The 26,717-nt window shown below is 35.0% G+C and overlaps 1 protein-coding gene across 6 annotated transcripts in view; it reads right to left on the bottom strand.

The window, feature by feature from the left end:
- The window catches only part of LOC113110646 (sarcolemmal membrane-associated protein-like), a 50,056-nt gene that overhangs the window by 5,796 nt on the left and 17,543 nt on the right, over window positions 1–26,717 (bottom strand). For 2 of the 6 annotated variants that reach the window (XM_026274766.1, XM_026274767.1), the window contains exons 4-21: window positions 21,374–21,410; window positions 20,123–20,185; window positions 18,793–18,888; window positions 18,566–18,637; window positions 18,341–18,481; window positions 17,866–18,003; window positions 17,327–17,495; window positions 17,132–17,182; window positions 15,832–15,894; window positions 12,123–12,182; window positions 11,913–11,987; window positions 9,936–10,016; window positions 9,351–9,410; window positions 4,437–4,556; window positions 4,284–4,358; window positions 2,924–3,229; window positions 1,033–1,150; window positions 464–635 (exon numbers count right to left, since the gene is read on the bottom strand). In XM_026274766.1, coding sequence (XP_026130551.1) covers window positions 464–635; window positions 1,033–1,150; window positions 2,924–3,229; window positions 4,284–4,358; window positions 4,437–4,556; window positions 9,351–9,410; window positions 9,936–10,016; window positions 11,913–11,987; window positions 12,123–12,182; window positions 15,832–15,894; window positions 17,132–17,182; window positions 17,327–17,495; window positions 17,866–18,003; window positions 18,341–18,481; window positions 18,566–18,637; window positions 18,793–18,888; window positions 20,123–20,185; window positions 21,374–21,410 — 1,897 coding nt within the window. Of the gene's footprint in view, window positions 1–463; window positions 636–1,032; window positions 1,151–2,923; window positions 3,230–4,283; window positions 4,359–4,436; window positions 4,557–9,350; window positions 9,411–9,935; window positions 10,017–10,122; window positions 10,274–11,912; window positions 11,988–12,122; window positions 12,183–15,831; window positions 15,895–17,131; window positions 17,183–17,326; window positions 17,496–17,865; window positions 18,004–18,340; window positions 18,482–18,565; window positions 18,638–18,792; window positions 18,889–20,122; window positions 20,186–21,373; window positions 21,411–26,717 lie in introns of those variants that run through there. The other 4 variants (XM_026274768.1, XM_026274769.1, XM_026274770.1 and 1 more) reach the window with 3 other exon arrangements.

The following is a 26,717-nucleotide window of genomic DNA, read 5'->3' as shown; positions in this document are numbered from 1 at the left end:
CTCAGCGATATCACACCAGCAGCAAGAGCAATATCACAGGAGTGCTGTTTTTGTCACAAAGAACAAGAGTGCAAATGTTATTTTATTCAACAGTTCAGTAAATAAGTTAATATTGTGCAAAATGTAAACACAATATTGTGTTGCACGGCATGAAAGAAGATATTGTGAATACTGTTGTTAACTAAGCTGTTTTGGTCACTAGTCACTTTCATTGCATGAACAAAAAATAAACAGATCTTTTTCTTTTATCGTATTATCTTATAATATAAACATTTAACACAATAGGTTTAAATTATCTTTTGGGGGCATTTTCAGCAACCTGTGATTAATTAGATTAAAAATTGAAATTCAACTATTATAAAGGTCTTCACTGTCACGTCTGATTATTTGAATGCATCCTTGCTGAATAAAAGCAATTAATGTGTTTTCAATAAAGATCTGGCTGGTCTTAGGTTGCTTGTACCTCTTTCTGCAGGTCCCTGGTGCGGCTTTCGGCTTGAGCTAGCTGGATCTTCAGTTTGCTAGCGTCCTGTTGGTGCTGGTCTTGTATCGAGCCCAGTTTGTTCTCCAGGGCACCCTGGGATTTCTCCAGAGCGTTTAGGCTGCTGCTCAACGTCGCGCTCTGCTCTCTGGAGCTGAGAAACAAAGAACGGAAAATAAAGGCTGTTTTCACAATATGAACTAATGAATGGAATAATTTGTGTCATGGGAAAGAATGCTGTAGAACAATCCTAATATTAATGTGAAGCTGTAGGGCAGATGAGCTCATAGCAGTGAGAGGTACACACACTGCCTAGAGCAGAGATTAAGCACAGGATAAAGGTACTTAAGTATTACAATGTAACCAGTTCTTTGAAAAAAAAAAAAAAAGCATCATTGAAAAAGTCTTTTGTAAATACAGAGAGATGCAGTTGTTGTGCAATATGGTGATCCAAACATTCTTCATTTAAGAGAGCAGGTGTGGAATCTGAACTGATGTTAAAAACCGTTTAAACCTGACTCACTTATGTTGTTTGTGTGAAAGCGACCCACCTGTCGAGCTCTTCCTCTAGTCTGTGGAGTTTCTGCTTCAGTGTTGTCTTCTCAGCCCGCAGACCGTCACATTCATTCTGCAGACTACAGCACTCGCCCTGAAGCTTCTCCAATTCACCTGACACACACAAACACAGAGAAAAACTCATTACAAAATTGATTCGCTATACTCCCACACCAAACACCCCATAACAATGTATTAAAGTGCAACCACTGTTCAGCTCACTGAAATATCATTACGTTAATTTTTTTTTTTTTTTTACATTATAATTTTTACATTTAACAAAAAAAATAAAATAATAATAATAATTATTATAATAATCATAATAATAATAATAATAATATATTAAATTACTATATACAGTTGTAAAAAGACACTTAAATATATATTTTTAAAAGTTGTATAAAACGTACAAATATGTAATTTATAATTTACAATAAAAATCAAATATAAAACATTTGTTATGCATATTTGGCAGAAAATATAATAAACATTACAATGTTTTTATTTGCATTTACATAATTTTTTTTTTACAATATAACTTTATACAATACACTAAAATTTAATATATTAGCCGTTAAAGCCATCACAGTGATTACGCTAAATTAAAACAAAAAAACACATTTTGAAATTTTTCCAAACACAGGCTAATTTAACATTTTCATATTCTGTCTTTCATCGAGTGTGTGTGTGTGTGTCCAGACCTGTTGGTTTCAGATTGGATTTTTTTTATTTTGGTACATCACTAGAGTTAATTTTATCGGGTCATGTTTAATTTAATTGCTTGAGATTCTTTGTAGGCTAAAATGGCTTTAAGCGATCTGAGAAGCACTGTCGGGACACTTTTATGCACATTTTTCTGTGAAAAACAAAACAAGGATCCGATAAATAATAAACAAACCCAGCAGGATGGACGATAATAAAACTGTTTCCGTGACTCTTGATTGAACACATTAAACAGGGTCTGGAGAGAAAGACCCCAGTGAAATTAATACCGCATGTGTGCCTTCTCAATATGTGAAGAAAAGTACAGACTTAAACACACTGAATAAACTAAAATCACAATATCTTGATAGTTTAGCCTATAAAACATTACACTCTGCTGTGGGGAGATATATTCAATCTTTGAATTTACACTTATTTAAAAGTCTGAAGTCTGTGAGATTAAAATATTTTTTAAAAGCTCACCAAGACTGCATTATTTGATTAAAAATGCAGTAAAATTGTGAAAAAATATTACAATTTAGAATGGCTCTTTTATACTCTATTTTACTGTAATCAATTAATTATTCCTGTGATTCGAAGCTGTATTTCCAGCATCATTCCTCCAGTCTTCAGTGTCACATGATCCTTCAGAAATCACTCTTATATGTTGATTTGCTGCTCAAGAAACTTTTTTTTATTATTATTAATGGTTGATTCTTAGATAAATACAAAGCTTAAAAACAAAACAAAAAGGAGAGCATTTAAGTGAAATAGAAACCTTTTGTAACATCATAAATGTCATAACGGTCGCATTTAATGCGTCTTTTCTGAATAAAAATCTCACCGACCCCAATCTATTAAAAAGTACTGCATGCTTTCTACTCCTTTAACTCGAATTCTCTTCTCAAGGCCAGTAATTCAGAAAAACTGAACTCAAACAAAGCAAATGAGCGGAAACAAATGTTTCCAAACAGGAATCAAAGGCGCTAGAAAAGAGAGCGATCACAAAACACCAGAGCAGTGATCTCAGCGTGTTCCTCTGAAGTCAGCTTGATTTATGACAAACAGGGAACCTTTCTAGCCAAACAGCACATCAGGGACACAGGAGGTTCAACGCAGGAGAGCGGATGACGACATGCTAGGTCTGGGTTTAACAGTGATATTGCTGAGCTAGGGCTAGCGTACCTTGGAGTTGACTAGCTCTTTCCTGGTGCTGGCTCTGGAGCTGGAAGCTGGCCTGCAGGTTGCTGATCTCCACTTCATACTTGGCTGCCGTCTGTCTCCATTTGTCCAGTTCGGCAGTGACGCTGCTCAGGTCTCCCTGCAGGGTGGCGATCTCTCGTTCCCGCTCGGCGGTGGCGGTCTCCATGGCGTGCCGGAGAACCAGGATCTCCTCCTGTGCGCTGTAGAGCTCCTCTCGAGTGATGCTGATAGTGTTCTCTCTCTGCTCACGCAAAGCCTCCATATCAGACTGGAGCTTCGCCAGTTGAGCTGAAGACAAAGAAGAGGTACAGAGATTTAGAAACGATTAATGGGTGAAATTAGGTCTAAAAATTCAAACATGGCAATTGAAAATATTCGGTTTGGGAGGGCAGAAATCACTGATTTTACAACTCCATTATCCTGAAAACAGTTTTTTTTTTTTAGTCAATGCTGTTTTCAGTTCAGTACTTGTAGTGTGTCTGGAATCCAATAACTGCAATAAGCTCTGGATATGAAATAAAGTCTCAAAATAATGTCATTTTCATAACTAAATTCAAGAAATAAATGTTGTTTTAATGCTTCTTCATGCAGCACCTTAGTACAAACTAGTTACAACAAAAAAGTAAACATGAATGAACATCAGAAAGTAAGATTAATAAATTTGTATGACTTAACATCTTGTGCGTTCCAACCACATAAAGATGTCAATAAAACAAAATATATCACAGGAAGAAATTAAATTTTTATAATCAAGATTGAAAAAAAAGAATAACTCCAGAAAAGCGCTTTTTCAAAAATATATGCACTAATAAATATTCTTTATTTTTTGACTTTACCTCTTGACTTTATTATTAATTAGAGCAGAAACATGATTATATCATTAAAAAGTTGATAAAACCACCTTATGTACAATTTAGATTAAGGCAGCCCTTGACTAAGGATTTTTGTGGTCGACTAGTAGTCATCAATTTTAAACATTAGTCGAATTAGTTGCATGTTTATTAATAATTTAACCATTTAAATAATTATAATGAGCCTTCAGTTGTCTACATAGTCTAATAAGTGCTCAAGCACATGCAGCCCACCGGCAGAAGTAATGGTTATGAATCTTAGGAATCGTAAAGCTGTGTATTTCTTTAATAAATACGCTAAAACTAAAGACTTCTTGGAGATATGAAGAATGCAGGTTACTGTATGGGTCCTCAAGGTTAACATGAGATGTGTGTTATGCCCCCTTTAATTTCAGTTTCAAGACTAAAACTGATCAACCCATCAACTCATCCTGATGATTATATTTAGAAGTCTTTTTGAAGATTGTAAAGATGTAAGTGAAACGGCTCACTCTGTAAGAAGCGGATCTGTTTCGCAGATTCTTCAGTCTGCTGTCTGTTGGTTCTCCTCTCCTCCTCCAGCAGAGCTGATGAGAGAAAGACGGTCAGCGCTTCACACTAATGCCAGTGCAGTCATGATTATTAAAGCTACTGAAGGAGCGTACCTTGCAGCTCGAGGCATCTCTGTTTGCCGGTGTTGGCGAGCTCCTGGGCCTCCTGCAGCTCTCGGTGGAGGTGAGGAATGACCTGCTCTGTGTCTCCTGACTCCAGGTTCCTGTCCATTTCTACAAACACACACAGAGCAGATGCTGAAGTGAGGGAGCATGAAGAAAAAACACGGCATCAAGAGATAAACTGATGAGTGAAACCTACTTGAAATTAATAACTCATCCTGCATGAACATGAATGATGCCTCAAAACATGCAGCTTGTTACGAAGTCCTCACTTTTGTTAATTACTCTATCCCTCAGAGACTCAAGCATTGATCAATTATTTTTTCACGTCTTCAGGAAGCTATTAGTTCAGGTTTCAGTTCAGGCAAAATTTGCATTGGGGTATAATTTGGCATAACGTTATAAAACTAACTCTGGGACTTTAGGGTTGCAAAATTTGTTTTTGATAAAATGTTATTTAAATTTAAATGTAATAAAAAAAAATTAAATCAAAGCATATTTTATATATCAAGTAATTTTAATACAACTTAATTAAAAATATATATAATTTAAATTGTTTTATAACTACAATAATTGCAACAATAAGTAGCCATTAGTTACAAATATGTTTAGTTACAGTATTTAGTTTGGAACAATTTGCATTTGGCAATGATTTATAAAATTTTGTGAAACTGTGCATTTAGATCGTTTTTTTTGTGATATAGTAAGTGGAACTTCTGAATTCTTGTGAAAAAGTTTCGAAAACACAATTCAGCAAAAATGTAACTATTTGAGCATTTAAATACTGTAAATGTAAGTAAAAGCATATTTTTTTATTATAATGTAGTGATTTTAATACCACTTCATTTAAACATATTAACTGTTAAATCAATGAGACAATGATAAAATAGCTAAAATAAATTAAAAAACACCCCAAAAGTGGAATAGTTTTTCTACCATTTACTGCATAGATAAATTTGAATATCAAAACTGTGGTTGTGATCAATTTCACAATGTCATATGTAGTTTGGACCCACATCTGGACTTTTGGACTTTTAAGTTATTATTTACTTGCTTTACATGAATATTGCATTTCTGGCTCTCAGAAAGCCAAGAGACTTTTGCACAGGAATGTAAATGTAAAATGCTGCAGCTCCTAAAAACAGACTGCAGACATATAAATAACGTATCTGTGCTAAAAATGCTTCTCCTAAAAGCCCAAAGCCGCTGTAAGCGTGAGACCAATCCATCACGATGGGTCAGTTACTCCGGCGCCACAAACGACACATTCTGTTCGACCTCATGGGCAGAAACATGATTACTCCTAACCAAAATTAAGATGCTTGCTCAGAATCAGTTCATTATGTGAAGAATGATGCATTTCTGTTTGCTCAGTGAACGACTCGAGTGCAAATGCACAACATGCACAACCCTGCTTGCATCGTACAACAGAATATCCAAAATACACTGACTTTAGACGACAGGACACAACCTGAAGCCTGATTACGTAAGTCCAGCACACGCTCAGACGGCTCTAATGCACGATCTACAAATGGGCCGTTTAGATGATCTGCACCATGCCAAGCAAAAGAGACATTAGACATTCTCCTGCGTTCCCTCATAAGACTTCATGCCGAGCAAACGCACATTTGCAGTCTCTCTGAGGAGCATCCAGTTGGTCTCTCATGTGGTCTTGTGTAACAACAGACTTTTGGGAAACCTCCTCTGACCATAAACTGATGAACGTCCCCCTCTCTGAACACGCTACAGATGTGGGTGAAATCATGCGCTAATTTAAGGGCTGGTAATCTGTCATGATGTCAGACGAAGGGTGTTTACTGCGGGCAGGGGAAAATGATGTAACAAACTAAGCGGTGTTTCTGAAGCTTTGCCATGTAGTTAATGAGAGAGGGCATGAAGTGATGTGTAATCTCATTCTGCTCCTTCATCTGTGATTTCATCAAGAGTGTCTCAAAGGATTTTATGGCTGAGATTGAGGAGCACAGCCGTATAAGGTTACATGTGTTCAGATAACTCTTCATTAAGGCAATTGAATAACTCGTGCCAGACGCCTCGGTGTAGATGCAAGCTAGGGGTGAAAGAGCAATTCAACAGCGCCTCCTAGTGGTGCATTTACCAATGCTTTCTGGACAAACCAAATCATTATGCAAAAACAATTAATGATCCAAGATGAATACAGTTAATTGAGTTACAATTAAGATATCTGCCTCAAAAACACATGGGATGGAGCATTTTTAAGGGGGTAAAAAAATTATACATGTATAATACAAAAACACCTAAAGGTCACGATGAAAACCATCACCATATTTCATTCCAGGGTTACTGGAGTTAACTAAAAAAAATAAAAATAAATCTTGCTGCTTTTGCAATAATTTAAAGCTGGAAAAAAAAAATCTATAGAAATATTTAATAAAAAAATAAAAAAATAAACCTACCAAAACGGTAAGAACCAGAACCCCAGAACCAGAAGGATTTATTAATACATTTTAAAATTGAGACTTTAAGACCTGGAATAAGTCTTGAAAATGATTTAAAAATCCTAAAAAATAATGTACATTTCTCGGATGAATACAAATTTCTTATGCCAAGCTCTAATATAAATATATTATTGAGTATAGAAATTGTTACATTTTGAGAAGATATGCTATTTGTGAGTTAAAAATCACTTTAAAAATTATAAGACATACAAATTCATAATTGAACCTTGAAGAATATTCAGTTTTTTTAATGTTCTGAAATCAGAAATTTAATTATTCTGATTTCAATATAATTGAATATCAATATTTATTTGGGAAATACCAGTATTAAATGGGGATAAAGCTGCTCTCTCATTACAGAAGTAGTATACCACAGATATAATCTTTTTATTTTTTCAAAAAGGTTGAGAACCTGATTTAATGTGATGAAAAATTTTCTAACTTTTCTTGGTTGTATTGTTTTGGCTCGGCACCCAATTTTATACAAAATGAAGGCACTTTACGCCTCAATGTTTTCCATAATCTTCCAAAGATAATTCTTTGACATAATTATTTATATATCACTGTATAGAGAATATGTATGCTGTATATGCATGCTTTAATCAAGGCGGCAGAGAAAAGCTCCAGCGGCACACATCCCTCTGGTCTTGGCCGCCTCTGAGTCTGTCTGGCATCAAGTGTGCCCTCGAACAATGAGGTGCTGAAACTGGCACTTCCTCCCTGATCCGAGCCAGCGCTCCTTATCTAACGTGCCGTTAAAGGACATGAGCTCAATGCAATCACGACAGCCCACTTAGACTGAATTAAACCAAACGCCAGGCGAGTCTGAACAACATTTTTGTTCAATGAGAACTTGCCTAATTGCTAAAAAAATCTGAAAAAACGAGGAAAAACTGGTGTGAAAACATGAGTTTTAAACAGATTAATTAGAGCATTCTGGACAGCCTACACAGAGCCTTCTGCTGTGTCACATCTCTTATTTAGGACAGATACAGAGAGAGTTCTGCAGGTCAAATGAGTCACACAACTAGAACTACACAAACACAAAGTCCACTTAGTTTTACTCAAAAACACCCATAATCACATCTCAAATAACACTTAGAGTGCATTAGGTTGCTGAATATTCATCAGGCAGTGAATATGCAAGGATGGGTGTTTATATATTAATGAGCTCATGACTCTGACATCATATTGATTTCTGAATGAGCTGATTTTATGGTATAGTCTACATTTCTTGATTATTTACTTATTATGAACGTTATGTATGGCTGTATAAAACTTCAACCTCAAATCCTGTTTTCATGATGTGACCCTACAGATGAGATTTGATTAAAACCGGATGTGTGGGAGACAAATGTCCTGCTGTCTGGTGTGACTCAGCAGTGTGAGAGTAGATGAAGGATCTCAATATTTTCAGCCTGAGTCACAACTGGGGCGATGCCATCAGAGATGAACCGCGTGAGAAGGGGACAATCGTCCTCGAGCCACTATGACATCCAGAAAACAAACTACCAGAAGAGATCAGTGCCATTTCAACTCATCGCCCTAGTGTCTATTTCATCGTCATTCATTCTAAAAATGCAGCTTGAAACTGTTTTTCTTCATACTTTTTCTAGGAGACAATGACTTAAAATTTTCACCCAACACTTTCTGCCTGTGTATGACTGTCTCTTTTATTTTTAGGTGCTTTGTGCAAAGCCACAGTTTGAGCAATATTCTAAGATAGCATTAAAAATCCATTTAAAGGCACAATCCAATAAAAGATAATGCAGTCATCATTCACTCATCCTCATCTGGGTCTAAATGTGACTTTCCTCTAAATAACATAAAACAAAGATATTTTGAGGAACGCTGGGACCCCAACAAATAACACATTAGTTTGTGTTCCATAAAAGAGAGCGAGTTATACAGATTTTAGAATGACATTAAAGTAAAACGATTACAGAATATTCAGTTTGGAGCGGAACATCCGTTTTTAAAATGTAACATTAAACACATTTAGAATTTCAGAGAAACTAAAAAGTGATACATTGTACCCTTCTTCTGACTGACAGACATCTGAGCAGCAGCTGTACATGACACTGTGAAAGCGCTCAGGGTCTAATTGGGCTGTAATTGGTTTAGATTCAAGGCTGTCCTCCAGTGGAACATAAAGTAGGGCGAGGGGAAAGAGACAAACCAGGATGAAACCTGCCAGGAGGACACCTTTGGGTCCCGCAGCTGTCCTCTCCAGCAGCTGCAGACCATATAAAGAAAGACTGGGGAACAACACACACATGCCAGTCCCCTGAGCCCTAATGAGTGCAGATAAAGAGGGTGACTAACAGTTCAGGCCAGCCAAAACACACAAACACACCCACATCAGCTCTGGCGTTTCAGACAGGGAAGCTGAAAAGAAAACTTCCACACAAAAGAATGGAGGGATTACCTTTCAGAAGAGAAACCCTGTTCTGGGGCTCGTTCAGTTCTTGTTCATCCATTTGTCCGTCTGAAATGAGAGAAAGAAAGAAAGAAAGGAATTAAAACAAGAACACAAAAAGAGAATCATGGAAAATTTTAAGGAAAATAAAAAATTAAAAACATGGAAAAAGCGAGAAAGAAATAAACAGACAAAGACAAATAAAAACTGAAAAAAATATAAAAAATATAAAGGCAAGAAAAAAAGAAAGGGAAAACATGAAAACAAGAATACAAAAAAAGAGAATAAAACATGGAAAATTTTAAGGAAAAGAACAAACAAAAATATAAGGAAAGAAAAAGAAAACATGGAAAAAGAAAAGACAAAAAAAAAAAATTAAGGAAATAAAGAATTAAAGACAATGTAAAAAATTAATAAATAAAGCATAGACAAAAAGATCACACAGACCAAACAAAAACAAATTAAAATCAGACCCTGTTTACATAATCTATAAATTATAAGATAGATATAGGTTTTTTATATAACACTTATTATATCTTGGAAAGCTATGGTAGCTAAACACAGCAATTCATACATTACACATGTGTCACGTACCTGATGTGTCGTCACTGCTTTTCTCCTTGCTGGGGCTCAGAGTATCTGACATATCGCACTCTTTAGCGTCTGTCTGGTTTTCTATGGAGGCAGAGCAGAAGAGACCACTTAGATGAGAGGGGGGACACAATCATAACCCAAAATAACAGTTAAATAAGCATAACTATACAGCGATCGCAATCTTTACCAGGCTCTCTGCTTCAGTACCTATATCCAAACTGGAGTGTGTTTGATGGCTGTTTATATATGAATCACAATTCCTCACAGCAGCCAATGAATGAGTGAATGAGTGAGCCCCCTGGAGTTCATTCTCTCTGGCTGGTGGTAGTTATTGCCCACACATGGTCATTTGAGTGACCTGGGCTTCCAAAGGGACATACAGTCACATGCTAAACTAGTTGCAGATTTAGTTTTGTGCTGCTGTAGTATCCATGTGGACTAAAAAGAGTTATAAACGTGGTCTGGTGAAATCGGTCTAAAGAAAACTCCTGGTAACATGTTCATGCATCAATGTATATGAATGAAGGGCACCTCAAATCTTCAGTATATCTTCGATGAAAGTTGTAAATGTCAATCAGGAAAATAACTTTCAGTCAATGCTCTCTAGATTCTTCTATTCCTCTCAGACATCAGTTCAAACATTGCACATTTAAATCGATATATGACCTGAAAACCACCCACCCTGCAGTTACATCACATGATAGATCTTCTGAACTCAGTGTTCATGAATAAGTTTGCACAGTGTAGCGAACAAACAGTGACTCAGACTGAATGGATGAAAACCATAAGTGATGTCATCAGAGGCAATAGTTGACCGGTGAATTATGATCTAATATGTGTGAGAGGTCAGGCACACAAGAAGAGCACAAAGAGGACGAGGTCAAGGTCTCAATGACACATCATCAGCAGCACTGCTGTTTCATGAGGTTATAACCTGGTCCAGAGTGAATGTACTCTCCTTTTTTTTTTTTTTTTTTTTTTGACTGATTATAGAATTTAAATATTTAAAATTTAAACTAAAAACAATATAGCTTTTGTTATTTTTATCTATTATCATCTTTATTATTTTTAGGCAGAAAGGATTTAAAAGTTTTTATAAGTAAATAAAAAATGTACAACAAGTAGTTTGTTTTAAACCTATTATTGTTAGGCAGAATGAGCAGGAAGATTTTACAATTATATTTATAAACAATTTTTTGTTTGTTTTCAACTATTATTATTACTTATTTTATTAGTATTATGATATTTATTATTATTATTAGGCATAATGGTGCAAAATTCTAAAAAGTAAATGAAAAGAAAAACAAATAGGTAACTTTTTTTATCAATTATTTTTTACATAGAAAAGGTTTCAACATTTTAAAATGTAAATGAAAAAGTTACAAACAGATTTTGTTATTTTTATTTATTAATATCATTATCTCGCTGAATATATTTAAATATAAAAAAGTTTGTTTTAAACATTATGATTATGCAAAATAGTTTTGAACATTTTAATGTGTAAACAACAATCTTATTTGTACTTTTTTTCTTTTTGACCTGTTATGATGATTTATTAAGATCAATGATTTTAAACATTTTAAAGCAAAAACGAAAAACGTACGTATAATTTGTCTTTTTTCTATTATTATTATTATTATTATTAAATGTAAATTAAATTCACAACAAGTAGTATACCTATTCATATTTGAATAATAATGCGCTAAAACTTCACGAAGACGATGATTTTATTAGAGCTCATTACAGTAATGACCCTGACCTGGTCGTGCTCTTTGAGGATGCTAAAAATAACCATAATGCTCATTCCCGCCACCCAGAGAGCGCAGTTGTTTAATTTGGTTTTAAATAGAGGTCAGGGTGAAACCATGTGCCTCCATTGCCATCAGATTGCATCATACCAATGTTCCCTATAACAGAGCTTAATCTAGAAAGAAACTTGATTAAACTTTGATGAACGTGACAGAACTGTGATGATACCTTTAAGCCTGTCTGGACTGGCCAAGCTGTTGTCCACTGCCGTCTGGTTATTCTGAAGATGTGCATCGATGACTTCTGTGGAATAAAACAGGAAAACATGTCAAGTCTCTGCTCCATTCTCGAGTCCATGAATGGTTCACCTCAAATGAACATCAGAAGTGTGAAAACAGCCTTTCAAAATCAATCGATAAACACAATCTGTGCTCTTACCGTCAAAGTTGGACAGCTTGTTAATAGATGAGTCCACTGCGTCCTTCAGCTGCCTCACCGCTGGTTAAATAAAGAGAAAAAGCATTGCATTAAATCTGTCTTTAGCATTAAATATCAAATCTCAGTCATTATGACACTGATGCAGCCCGACTAAACGCAGTATCAGCATTTGTAGTTTTTCCATACATACAAAAGAAAGCAAAGAATGAAACATGAAAAGCATCAGTGGAAGCTCAGAACGCATGCTGGTGAGAGTGAATATCCTCGGGAAGAGAGAAAATCCAAGTCAGCTGCAGGTGACGTGGGAACAGACGACATGCAAGAGCGTTTTCGTTAAGAAACCTTGTCGAGTTTGGAGAAGGATATTCATTTATGTATAGATAGACATGGACCTCAAGCTTATGATCTGATCTCCACATACAGATTTCAGTTACACAACAGATCCTGAGAGCCTCTCCGTTCTGCAATACACCATAATTTCCGCACTATAAGGCGCCTTTAATTTTCTCAAAAAACGACAGTGCGCCTTATAATCCAGAGCACCTTATATATGGTCAAAATGAAGTTTGACTTTATCTGACTGTTTTGTTGACATTCCCTTAGCACAGCTCCATCTAGTGGATGCATAACTCAAACCCAGTCAAACGTTTGGCTGCAGTATCTTCTATGCGCCTTTTATTCTGTTGCGCCCTATATATGAAAACAGTTCATTCATTGAAGTTGCGCCTTATAATGCGGATAATACGGTAGTGTAATGTATTCACATATAGCATGGTGTGTTAACTATGACTTAGTTATAGAAAAAGTACAAACCAAAGCATACATCAAACAATGTTTTGTTCATTACAAGCTGAATGAAAGTCAGAATATAAGCCAGGATTTGACTAGATCTGGAACGAGGCGCTTAAATAGACAGTCAACAGCAAAACGCATTTTTTATGTCTTTCCATTTTACATTTCCAGCATGTTACGGACAAGTCTATTCGACTGGGCTTCACTATGCCAGACTACAGCCAATAATATTTCTGTGAAACTGAAGTGCTTGGATTTATTTTACATTTGATTTCATCTACACAATCAATGACTTTGAACAATCACGGTTGATCCTAATGAAAAAAATATTATTTAACGACAAATGTTTTTTGGTTTTAAAATGATTTTTGAACTCTATATAATGGTTCTGATTAGTTTACCGATTATGAATTTAACACTGATGTGTAAATCTTTCTGAATGACAAAGAACCAGATCATAAGAGTAATTTGTTCACAGTGAATTGCTTGTTGAATGTACAACACTTACACTTTTGTGTTTAGCATAATAATAAAGTTAATATTAAAAGAACAGCATATGGAATAAACATTTTCTAGTATCACTGTCAAAAATATTGTATCACAGTATTTTTTGTTTTTACTATTTTGCAAGTTGTCTGAGCATAACAGCCAAACTATTCTCGATTATAAATACAAAGCCTTTTAAGCTAACAAAATATGAAAAAAGAGAGGCAGATATTTAGGCCAAAGTGGGCCAAGATAAAATCTTTGTAATAATTAAAAAAATTAAAAATTCACATTACAAATACACATAACATTCAAATAAAACGTTGTTGTTTTTTTAGGTTCAATAGATGTATTTAGCAGGAGCATTTAAGAAATTGAATGAACAAATATAAAAATAAAACACTATATAGATTGATTCCTATTAAAGCAATGGTGTTAAATTCTTTCCGTCAAGAGCAGTAATTGATTTTCTCTTAGTGTTTTGTTGCTTAACATTAGAGGAATAATAAATCACAAAATATTTTTTATAACATAATTTACTTAAACCTGAGTTTCTTTTTTCTGCTGAACCTAAATGCTATTTTGAAAAACGTGAGTAACCAAACGTGGGTCTTCCACTGTATTTATTTTTCCTACTATCAAATTCAATGTGGATCAGCAATTGTTTGGTTTCAAAATATCTTCTTTTGTGTTCAGCACAAGAAAGAAATGAATGCAGGTTTGGGAGAACATGTGAGAGTTAGTAATAACAGAAATGATATTTTAGGGTGAACTATCCCTTTAATGACAGTCGGCTGCATGTTTAGTACTGTCCCTTTAAGAGCTGCACGCGTCAAATATACAGACACGTATCAGTTTTTCTCTCAATGGTTTACTTTCATTTTAGAGTCTATATGTAAACCTTGTGTGTTTTGACAGTATTACCGCAAAATATAACTTAGTCCAGTAATCAGGTGCTGTTTGACAAGTTTTTTAGTGTGCGCGCTTCAGAAAAAGCGGACGTCAGAACAGCACGCAAATGAAACGCATCAGATGAAATCATCATATTGCACATCCCTAAGCATCATCAAGGACAAAAGACTGTAAATTAATTTAAATGTGAAAAAATACAAATATATCACCCTGCATTTGGAAACTAACCAAAAAAAAAAGCCTAGTGTGACCTAATTTGATGATGCGGAGTTGAAAAAAAGATCAATAAAAACCCTCACATTCGAACAGTATGATGGCGTTTTAGTGCCACGTTGAGAAAAAAAATTATGAGATTAAAGTCGAAACACTTCGAGAATAAAGTCAAATTACTTCGAGAATAGAGGTGAAATACTTCGAGAATTAAGTCTCTGTATTTATGTGAAAATTTAATTAAACAATTTACTTCATTAAATTCCAAATATGTGAAAATGTATTCTTGTAATATTTCGACTTTATTCTGAAAACATTTTGATTTTATTCTCATAGTATTTTGACTATTCTCTAAACATTTCGAGTTTAATCTCATAATATTTCGAGTTTAATCTCGTAATATTTCGACTATTCTTGAAATATTTCGACTTTATTCTTGAACTATTTTGACTTTAATCTTGTAATATTTAGACTTTATTTTCATAGTATTATGATTTTAATCTCAAAATATTTTGACTTTATTCTCTTAGTATAACGAGTTTAATCTCGAAACATTTCGACTTTATTCTTGAAATATTTTGACCTCGAAATGTTGCGACTTCAATCTTGAAATATTTTGACTATTCTCGTAATATTTCGACAATTCTCGTAATATTTAGACTTTATTCTTGTAATATTTCAACTTTATTCTTGTAATATTTCAACTTCATTCTTGTAATATTTCAACTTCATTCTCGTAATATTTAGACTATTCTTGTATTCTTATAATTTCTTTTTCAACATGGCACTAAAACGTCATCGTAGAATAGCAATAATTAATCATTTTTATCATTTTAGATTATACATTTATCAAAATAAAAGCATTCAAAGTTTTTTTTCAAAACGTTATTTTCACATACAAAAGAGTCCACTAGTGGAAACCAGCATTAAAAAATGAAATATCATCTGTAGAATTAATAAAACATGAAAACTTGCTGAGAATAACAAATATTTGTAATCTGGCTCAGAGGAAGACAGGAATCATGTCTTTACAGTGTTTTTCTGCTGATTAAGGGACAATACAAGACAGCTCCACCTTACTAAAGATTCTCAAAAACAATTCTACAATTTTGTGAAAAACTGCAATGTGCTTCATTAAAACAGGTACTACTTTTTTAAATCAGCACCTAAATATTAGTAAGAAACAAGCACATTCTTTAGTGCTTAAGTTCATTTCCTCATTTTACGGAGTAAAACCTGCTCTGATTGCTCATAAGATGGTTCATTAGTACGGCTGAGGAAGACGTTGGAAAGAATGCGGTGTACTCACATTGACACTCAATGTACTGTTGAATTAAAGTGCAGTCTCCTCCACTCTTTAAAAGAAAGTGGTCTACCAAAGAAAGAAAAACCCTCCATTAAATGAACAGCAAATGGAAGAAACCCCACATCGTGGGGCGTCAGATGATATTAAAACAGAAGCCAGATCTACAGCATACAACATGTGATGCAACCAAACAAAGATGCAGAGGGCGGGACAAGGACACAGACGCGTGATGCCTCACTGCCCTGAAGAGACTGACTGACACCTGTCAATCACCTGTCACCTCAGGTATTTAAATAGTATTCTTTTTTTTAAATCATGTTTTTTTTGTTTTTTTTTTTACAGTGGAATAGCATTATGATAGCAATATTTTTATATATTATCTTATTGTGTTATATAGATTTTTTTTAATAAATGTAATAAATTAATAAAAACTTTACTGGTTTGGCTGCCATATATATATATATATATATATATATATATATATATATATATATATATATATATATAAAAAGCTTAAAGTCAGTTTATTGTACAGTTATGCTCTTAACAGCAAAACAACTTGTGTAACGACCTGCACGTCACTCTTGGTTTAACAACCACACATTTAGATGCCAAAAGAACGGCATTTTTGACGTATTCAGTTACTTTCAGCTTTGCACAGGATGATGTTCTCCGCTAAGGTCTTATTGAAGTAAAAACCCCATGTTATGCCATTCTTATCATCCCTGAGATCAGTATATTTCATGGAAATTAATGATTAAGGGACAGCTCAGCGAGTGAAACGTCTCTGCCAAGAGGTTTGTGGTCTGTGGCATACCACATCAGTAGTTTCATTTACCTCTCATATTATTGACAGAGAATCTGGTTTAGTGCAACCCCTAATTTAAACACTGACTAAATGATATTAATTATATTAATAATTACCAATGTGGCACATTATAATGGGTCCACCAGAACATTCAGAACCTTATTATCCATCAAGAAGCCTAGAAGAAATAACTAAACAGGCCAATCGGTTCAGATTGTTAAAACTACCTTGCTCTCGTACTGAGATAAATTGACTTGGCGAGAAACGGCCAAATGACGGGGAGAGTCTTAAACTGTATACAGAGGTGCAGACTTGAACACACATGCTCAACGCAAAAGTTCAAGGCCTTCGAGACAGAACGGAAGCAAAGCAGGATGGACAGAAAGAAAGTGAAATGAAAAACAGGCAACCGAAGGCGAGCTCCCATGCTGAATTAGTCAAGGAGATGATGCAAGGTTAGCAGCACACTAGCAGACGCATGCGTCTCCAACTCACCTAAACTGTTGTTTTCCTTTATGCTTTTCTCCTGCAGCTGTTCTAACCGGACTGAAAAACGACAACAAAAAGATTTGGGATAACCAAAAATAAAAACAACAGCTCCTCCTCAACCTGTTTCGTCTGTTTAGTCACAGTGATAAGGGAGTGCACCGTTCCCAACTGAGAGAAATATAGCACATGTGTGTGTTTTACCTTGCAGGGCTGTTAGCCGCTCATTCGTGAAGTCGTTGTCCGCCTGCAGAGCTTCGATACGAGCTTGAAGCGATTGCTCTTTCTCCTCCATCTCTTCGATCTTCAGCTGTAGCTCTTTCTTCTCATTCAAGCCTTTCTGAGTGAGCTCCTCATGTTTGCCCTCTGCCAACTGAACATGAAGCATTAAGAACATAATACATCAAACTCAGGCCATCCATTATGTAGGTTAGTTTGTTTCAGATTTGGAGAAATGAAGCATTGCATCAATTGCTAATCAATGGATGCTCTGCAGTGAATGGGTGCCGTCAGAATGAGCGTCCAAACAGATGATAAAAACATCACAATAATCCACTATCCGATATGAACTCATATTTTATCCAGTTACAAACACACAGCTTTTGGCTTCTCAAGACTTTGACTGTTGGACGGTTGGATCACTTGTGAACTATTGTGATGCTTTTATCAACTGTTTGGACTCTCATTCTGACGGCACCCATTCACTCCAGAGCGTCCTTCCAGTGGGTGAACGTCAGACATGCCTTGATCTTTTCGGTGAGGTCCTTGATTTCGTTGACGGCTCCGTTGTATTTGTTGGCGAGTTCTCTGAGCTCCTCCTGTGTGCGTTCGTTCATCTCTCTCAAGTGTGTGCACTCGTCCTCTGTGTTACTCAAACTCCTCTGCAATGCAACAACAGATCGATTGAAATTGATGCTTTACATCTAAATCCTCCAGAGTAAAATCTATGTGCAGAGACTTTGCATATTGCTTTTTCTTGAGCAGCAAATCAGCCTTTTACAATGATTTGAAGGTTTATGTGATACTGATGACTGGAGTAATGATGCATTGCATCACAGAAATAAATTAGATATAAACTTTTTAATCTAAGATATGACAGTACAGCTTTGCTTCGATACATTTAATTAGGTAAATGCAGCCAGCACACACATACACACACAGCTCTTTAGAATAGCCCTTTCATTTGGGAGCTAATGAACAATTTTGATGTGTTGTTACCTCCACCTCGGACAGCTTCCTGACCACCTCTATTTTCTCCTGAAGGACCCGCCTCAGGGACTCTTTGGCTGTCGTCTCATAGTTGTGTTTGTCCTCTGTTAAAGCTACAAGCTCCTTTCGGATACCGTCTTCTGTTTGGTTCTGAGGGAACAGCATGCTTTGGTGAAACAGGAAGTATGTTCTGTGAGCGCACATCCAAATACTCGAAGCATGCATTGGCCTTACTTTTGAATATGCTTGCAACTGATTCCCCATCACCTCCAATCGAGAGAGCAACCGGTCTTCATCGATCAAAGCCTTAAAGACACATGGACAGACTCTGTTATCATACAAAACACAGTGGTATAGTGGAACAAACAATCAGAATTGTAACATAGCACTACTAAACATGTCTATTAACAGCCATCTGTCTTGAATAATTAATAGCGGTCTCCTCTTTAATTGTGATGTACCTGCCAGCTGCTCTCGGACGCTTCCTGTGTGCTGGCCAGCAGTCTCTGTAAAGTGGCCAACTTCTGCTCCAGCATCTGCTCTCTGTGTAAGGCCTCCTGAACAATATCAGTTTCATATGTATACTATTAAAAATACATATTTGAAACAAAAGTAAACGTTTAATAAGCGAGGGGATATTAAATTGAGTAAAAGTGACAGTATAGACTATAAAAGTTACAGATTGTTTTAAAAATGCCATTTTGTTAAAGCTGCAGTAGGTAACTTTTGTAAAAATCTATTTTTTACATATTTGTTAAACCTGTCATTATGTCCTGACAGTAGAATATGAGACAGATAATCTGTGAAAAAAATCAAGCTCCTCTGGCTCCTCCCAGTGTCCTATTACCATTTGCAGAAACTACATCGCTCCGGGTAAAAAACAACCAATCAGAGCTGCGGTCCGTAACTTTGTTTGTGTTCAAAATGTAGAAAAATGTAAATAATAAGCAAGTACACCATGAATCCATTTTCCAAACCGTGTTTTTAGCTTGTCCTGAATCACTAGGGTGCACCTATAATAAGTGTTTATATTCTGACTATTTTAGATTGCTTCGGGGTACCGCGGCGGAGTAACCCAGTACCTTTGTGATTCTTCATAGACATAAACAGAGAGAAGTAGTTCCGGCTACGATGTTCTTCCGCAAGACGCAAGCAGTTCTGTTTATTAACCGCTAGAGCGTCAAAAGTTACCGACTGCAGCTTTAATCCTGAAAATCCTTTTTTTTTTTTTTTTTACGAAAATGGATGAATGAATGATTAAGTTAATTAATAAATAAAAGGAGCGTATCAGCATATTAGAATGACTTCTGAACAATCACTGAAGACTAAAGTAGCAGCCGCTGAAAATTCAGCCTTGCGTGTAATAATACTTTAAGATATATTCAAACATAAAACAGCTATTTAAAATTGTAAAAGTTTTTCCTGTATATTTCATTAAATAAATGCAGCACTTGTGAGCATAAGAGACATTAGAGACAGTAAAATAGTGAATTATCACTATATTCACACACACTGTAAAATAAAATATATATTACATACAAGTTATACATTATATATTTTATATTTCATTATACACTAAATAAGATGTAGTTAATAAAGGTGAAATAATATTATTAATCTTGCATTTATTTAACTAATGATAATAATTACCATCATTATTATTATTATACAATTAGAATTATCAACCATTATATGCTCCACTGAATAGACAAGTATCTCAACTTGCTAAATGTTTGCATTTGGACTCTTAATGTGTTTAGATGGCCAGTAGAGGTCAGTGTTGCTCCATACCTGCAGGTACTGGGACAGCTGAAACAGTTCCTGAGAATACATACTGGGTGTATTTGCGGACACCTGCATGAAAGAGAGAAAGAAAAACACAGTGAAAAGAGAAATCATTGCACATCCTCTGTAAAACTCTTGAATCCACCGAGCATCTTTCACACGCTGGCCTTGATGCATCTGCATCAGCAGCACAGTTAGTTTTCAGTCTCACTTCATCTGAAAAGGTGAAAATGATAACGTAACCTTATATGGATAATCCCAGTCCAAATCAATAGAGGCTTTGTTCCTCATCCGCAGCTCTTAAATTGAATTGCCTCATTCCTAGCAGTTGTAATCACAGTGATCCAAATAATGAAATCGTGACTCTACTTTAGCTACATTTATTGAATCCATGTGAGGAGACGCTCCCACAGCAGAGAAGGCGGGAGGAGTGTTTTTATTTTGTCAGCGGTCAGATATAGAAGTGTGGACGTGACATTGACAGATCTGCATTCATGGGGTTTAAGGGTTGACACCAGTCTTTCCTCTCCGCCTCCATTAAAACAGACGAAACTCTGAAAGCGCTGCTGTAATGATTTACACATGCATGTTCATGTCATCATCACAGACGCAGATGATGTCATCACCTCTGACTGAACTCCAAACACACTCCCCTAAACACACTTCACTTTTAAAAACGCTGTAGCAGAGTCACAACTTCTTGTTTTTAGCAACTTCGTGTGTCAGTAACAGCATTTGACTCTAGATGCACCAAAAGCACTGAATGAACAATGCTAGTGTATTCCTGTTTAAACACTAACACGATAAAGCATGAGTGCATATTTAAAACTTCTAAAGAAAGACACGTCTGTTCTGGGAATGAGTCGCCACACAACCCAATTGTTCCCTGTTAAAGCTCCACAGAGCATCCCACACAGAGGATGTCATGAGAGGATAACTGCATTATCTAACTTCATGTGGACCACCTCCAGGATCGTTCACAGACGCTCCATATAACAGTCTGACGGAGAGCCGCATGCAAACCTCAGATAGAGGCACGTAATGTGAGGTGTTGATTCAAAGCTAGGACTTGGAAATCAATGGCATTCAATAAGACAGCTGCTTTGAGACAACATGGCAAAGATCCATGAGGTTTGGTTTACAAAAAAACAGGAACATAACGAACTGGAAAACATTCATTCATGACCAATGTGTAATTTGGAAAAAAAAACAAGCTCATATATATAATGCATGAAAAAGGCAGAGGTGAGTGCTTACCTTATCAAGAGCCAGCGGCAGGGGTGCGGGAACAACACTGGAAGAGAAAGAGAGATCGGGACGATGCATGAGGAAAGTTAGCAGAAAATATTTGCTAGCAGACTCACTCAAGTGATTCAGCTTGGCACTGTTAATCTTTTACAGTACTGCCCTTTTATAACTATTAGCACACCGCATGAGAGATGAGGCTTTGTGATACACTTTGCATTTCATTTACCTTTTTCCTTAATTTTTTTTTTTTTTACCATTTTATATAAATATAAAAACTTTTTTATTTAATATAAAAACAATTTAATTTTTATATTTTTCAGTTTTCATATTTTCTAAGGGTTAGTTAGTAATTGTGTATATATATTTAATTTCTAGCAATTTTAATTTTAATTCTATATTAAATAATTGTATTAGTTTTTGTAATAATTCATATTTAAATTCGATTTTATATTATAGTTATATTAATATTATATACTTCATTTAATTAAATTTTAGTTTATTTAAATTTTAATATGTTTTTGTCATTATTTTTTAGATGCATACAGTTGTATATTTTATAATTGTGGTTTTCATTTTTGTTTTATGATTTTCATTATTTTCATTTTATTTTTCATTCTACATTAAATAATTGTATTAGTTTTTGTAAATTTGATTTTATATTATAGTTATATTTATATGATATACTTCATTTAATTAAATTTTAGTTTATTTAAATTTTAATATGTTTTTGTCATTATTTTTTAGATGCATACAGTTGTATATTTTATAATTGTGGTTGTCATTTTTGTTTTATGTTTATCATTATTATTTGTTTTTTAAATATCCATACATGGATTATAAAATTTTATTTTAAAATAGCATTTACATTTTATGGTGTTTTAGATTTGTATTAATTTCTTTTATAGAAATGTACACATTTGTATATACTGTATGTCACTCCTCTCCAGCTGACAGAGCTGCACTTGAACAGTTTCTAGCACTTAAAGGATTCAAAAGGTCAAAGGTTATACCTGGCAGGCAGGCAGGAAACCAGGCAGATTCAGAATACGAAAGTCTCGGTCACTGGGACTTTGTGAACAAAGTCTAACTGAATGGAGTCTGAAGAAATGGAGCAAACCACCTGATAAACCATAAACTGAGGAACTAGAAAAACACGCATAATGATGGCCCTTACTCCAACAAAACATCCTGACCAATCACGACAAAAGACTTTCCAAAACATCAAGCCATAACCTTTGCATAAATATACATTTGAATATAATATTGCAGACTTTATACAGTTTGCTCAATAAGATGCTTTTTGATATTTTATTAATTTCCATGTGGTTCTCAAGCATGTCATTTTTTAACTTCCATGGTATTGCCAGATTTACCATGATTTGGGATTAGGGTGAGAAGGATGAGCCCCTTTTGGAAGAACAGACCCTTTAAAAATGTGCCCTGCATTAACAAGGAAATTAAAATGCACAAAATAAAATTCAAATGAACTAAAATTATAATAAAATAAAACAAACAAAAAAATGTAAAGTATTATTTATTTTAGTAAAATAAAAATAAATGAAATAAAAAAATTAATAAATAAAAAACGTCAAATTAAATTATAAAACAAGATAAAGTAATATAAAATAAAACAAGAGTGAGAAATAAAAAGAAAAACTATTATTAAATAATTAAAATAAATCATAAAACAAAATCTTCATGCCATGAACTGTTCTGGCCTTGGTCAAACAAACACAAATGATAGATTTTAAGTAGGCCTATATTAATAGTTAAATAACCAGCCTCATATTTCTATTAAAAGGCTGTTAACCAGATAACTGAATTGTAAAACACAGAGTGAAATGATAAGGCCTCAACACACCCATATAAAAACGTCCTGCTGGATACAATTCACATTTCAAGCATTTTTTCCCACTTTTACTGCGTCATTCCTTTAAAAGCCTGCCGATCCCTCTTTTTGGAGAAGTCTTGTTACCTGAAGCATAGGCAACGCAGGATTTAAAGTGCCGTATCCCTCAGAAGGCCTTCACTTCCATGGCTTTTTCTTTCAGGCGCCTAGCAGAAGAACATGTGGTCATGCTCTCTGTAGCGGCTCGATAACATGGCTGGATCCTCGTCGGTTGTGTCAAATCAAAATCCGCTCCACACAGTCCGACAGCATCCACGCCTCTAACAGAGGTCAAAGTTCAAGCGCTCGGTATGTGATCGTTTCAGACTCTTCAGAAATAAAACGCTCCAGGGACCTCCGAGCTTTCTAAATTTCATACGCAGTGAAACTAAGGCAAGACAATAGTAGCAGAACCTGATCCTCTGGCCGTCCGCCCCCATGGCATCGGCTCAGTAACTCGTGTAAAGAAACAAAGCCGACGGGTTGGAGAGCATTCCAGCAGACATAAGGGACGTTTATAACGGTGACCCATAAAAATCCTTAGAAATGTGGGATATCACATGCAACACCTATAATGCAAGCACACAAGTGGATTTTGTGAAGGGGCAAGTAAAAGAGAATTTTACTTGGCTGATCAAAATTGTAATAACAAACAATAACTAGGGCAGCCCTGAAACTTTGGTTAGAATGATTCTGATTTTATTACTTTCAGTGTAAACAGTGACTAATAATGGATAATGTATTGACATATCATGACTGCGTCAGTGAGGCTCGTGGAGCAATCAACACCATTGCAAATCAAGCCCGAATGCAAATGTGATATTGATTTTATACAACTTTAGTTAAATAAACATGTAATATTAACCGACTTACATTTTAGACACATTATGAGTCGTTTTTGCTCCATTTCACTAACAAAAATAGTTCACGCATCTCCAAGCCACACACAACAGTCTTTCGTTATTAAATAACCGGTTTTTGGTCTTATTTCCGGACGTTTTTTCCGGATGTTCGCTCACATGAACAGACTACATTGTAATTGTTCGCTATGTCATTTGTGTGGAAGAGTATTTCGAAATCTGTGCGCAGGACACGGGCAGCCAATCAGCACTGGAAGTGCAGAGCTACATGTCTGAGGCACAGATAGCAGGAAAGCGAACAGCCGTTGGTGTACTGACGCACAAATAAAAGCATTTCCTGCATGCACTGAAGCTGCGCTACTTTACCGATGAGAAACGAAACGGACTAAACTGTGACAACTGAAATTGTTTTTTTTTTTTTTTTTTTAGAACTTACATACACGTTTGAAAAGCCAGAAATAAACGTCAGTTCTGCATTAGGATGATTATTTTTTTTATTTTACCTTAAAATACAGACTTAATTTAATTTAAAAATCACCTGCTGTAGTACACTGAAAAAAAGGTGTTTCATTCATCCAATTAAAACATTTTAGGGTAATGATTCACATCTATATATTTTTTTTTTACTTGAGACAATAAGTTATTTATTTTTCACTGGCTCAAGTAAAAAAATATAGATGTGAATCATTACCCTAATTTTTTTTTTTTTTTTTAATTGGATGAATGAAACACTTTGCATCTTTGTTTTATTCGCACCAACATTAATTGATTTTTACATTTTGGTAAATGTATTTATATAGCATACTTTTATTTAGTCTCACTGGTACAGAACTTTTTTTTTTTTATTTAAAACCAAATTTAAAAACTAAAATACTGAATGCTGATTAAGAAACATCTTATTGAATGTGTGATGATTTGTGTTGTTTGGACTGTAGAACTATGCAGTTGTTGCCTTTAATTTCACATGGTTACAGTTAATCTTTATATTTAAGGCCAGTTCTGTGTAGTTTCAACCCAATTCAGAAACAAAGGCTAAATGTTGATGTCTGTACCATCTGTGTTTGTATTGAATGTAGGCTACTGATTGTGCAGTAACTGCCTTTAATTTCAGATAGTTACGGTTATTGTTTTCAATAGCCAAAAGCAAGTTTGGCCTATTAAATACCAAATATCTTGTTTATGCACACTTTCCTTCTTTCTTGTTTGTTGCTTAAAAGATTTTTAAAAAAAAAAAATCGGAAATAGGTATCGGCCAGTTTGCTTATAAAAAATCGGTATCAGAATCGGCCATGAAAAATCATGATCGGTGCATCCCTAGTTTTGAATCTAAATTAGCTTGTATATTTTAGAGATGCACGATATTTATCGGCCGATGATTAATGTGCATCTTGTCAGTGAAGCCGGTTCTCTGATCAGCAGAATTAATATGCATTTTACGGAGGCAAAATGAAAAGAAAAAATACCACTTTTCCCCTCAAAAGACATACATTCGTATAAACTCCTGCCCCTAACTGAATCGCGATCGTTTAGCATCAACCGATCTGAATCGTCACATATTTGAATCGATTTTCATCCGGTTCGAGGTTAATCGTTACATCCCTAAGACAGGAAATGGATTTGATGTGTCGCGACATTAATAAAGTAGCTATTCACAGCAGTTTAATGTCCCTGGTTTCTGTCATGAATGTCAATCAAACAATAAAACAGATAAAAATAACTTTTGTAGCTTTAACGGATTTATTTTATTTTTATTAATTAAACAGTGTTATTTTACATTTATTACATTTCTGTACCTGAATACTGTTAAGACTTACCTGAAAAATATAAAGGAATTTATTTAATATGCATCTTTGTTCTATTATATCTACCTATGCTTGTAATTTGTTTATTTTCTATGCTGATTTACTCAACTCCAATCATTGAATAAATTTTTCCAAATAGAGCTTTACATGTCATCCGGTAACGGTTTCATATTGCAATATATTATCGCAGAAAAACAAAATATCGCAAAGTGAGTTTTTTTCCAATATCGTTCAGCCCAAGCGTATAGCCTCCTTAAAAATAATAGGCATAATTCTATTTCTAATTCTTTAATTTGAAGCTCTGAGGATAGCAGCATTTCCCACAAGAGCATTGAGGGGCTTCAGACTCGGTGTCTTGTGAGTGTGTTTATGTAAGAGAGAGATGAGTCACAGTAACTCTCCTGTTCCAAGCCTGCAGTCACACACACACACACACACACACACACACACACACACACACACACACACACACGTTTGGAGGTGGTTGTTCCAATATGGCAGTCATGGCTCAATGATAATTCATGAAGACTTGCAGATATCAACAAAGGCCGAAACAAACACTGAACTGGACCAAGAAGCATTTCATTTAAAACAACTGATTAAACCAATAAATAATATAAAATTATAACATTGCCAATGGCAAAGCAAAACAGTCCATTTATATATTCCTAAAAAAAAAACTAAGAGGCTTCAAGTGATCTATATTTTTGTGAATGTCAACAACAGCCTATGAAAAAGTTATGAAGAAAAGTTATGAGCTATGAAAAGTGCTAAGATTGACCACTGTCTCATCAATAAAGATT

Source organism: Carassius auratus, chromosome 11 (assembly GCF_003368295.1).
Source record: "Carassius auratus strain Wakin chromosome 11, ASM336829v1, whole genome shotgun sequence".
In the NCBI taxonomy this organism is placed as follows: Eukaryota; Metazoa; Chordata; class Actinopteri; order Cypriniformes; family Cyprinidae; genus Carassius; species Carassius auratus.
Note: the sequence above shows the minus strand (reverse complement) of the source record. Positions and strands in the feature narration are given on the sequence as shown.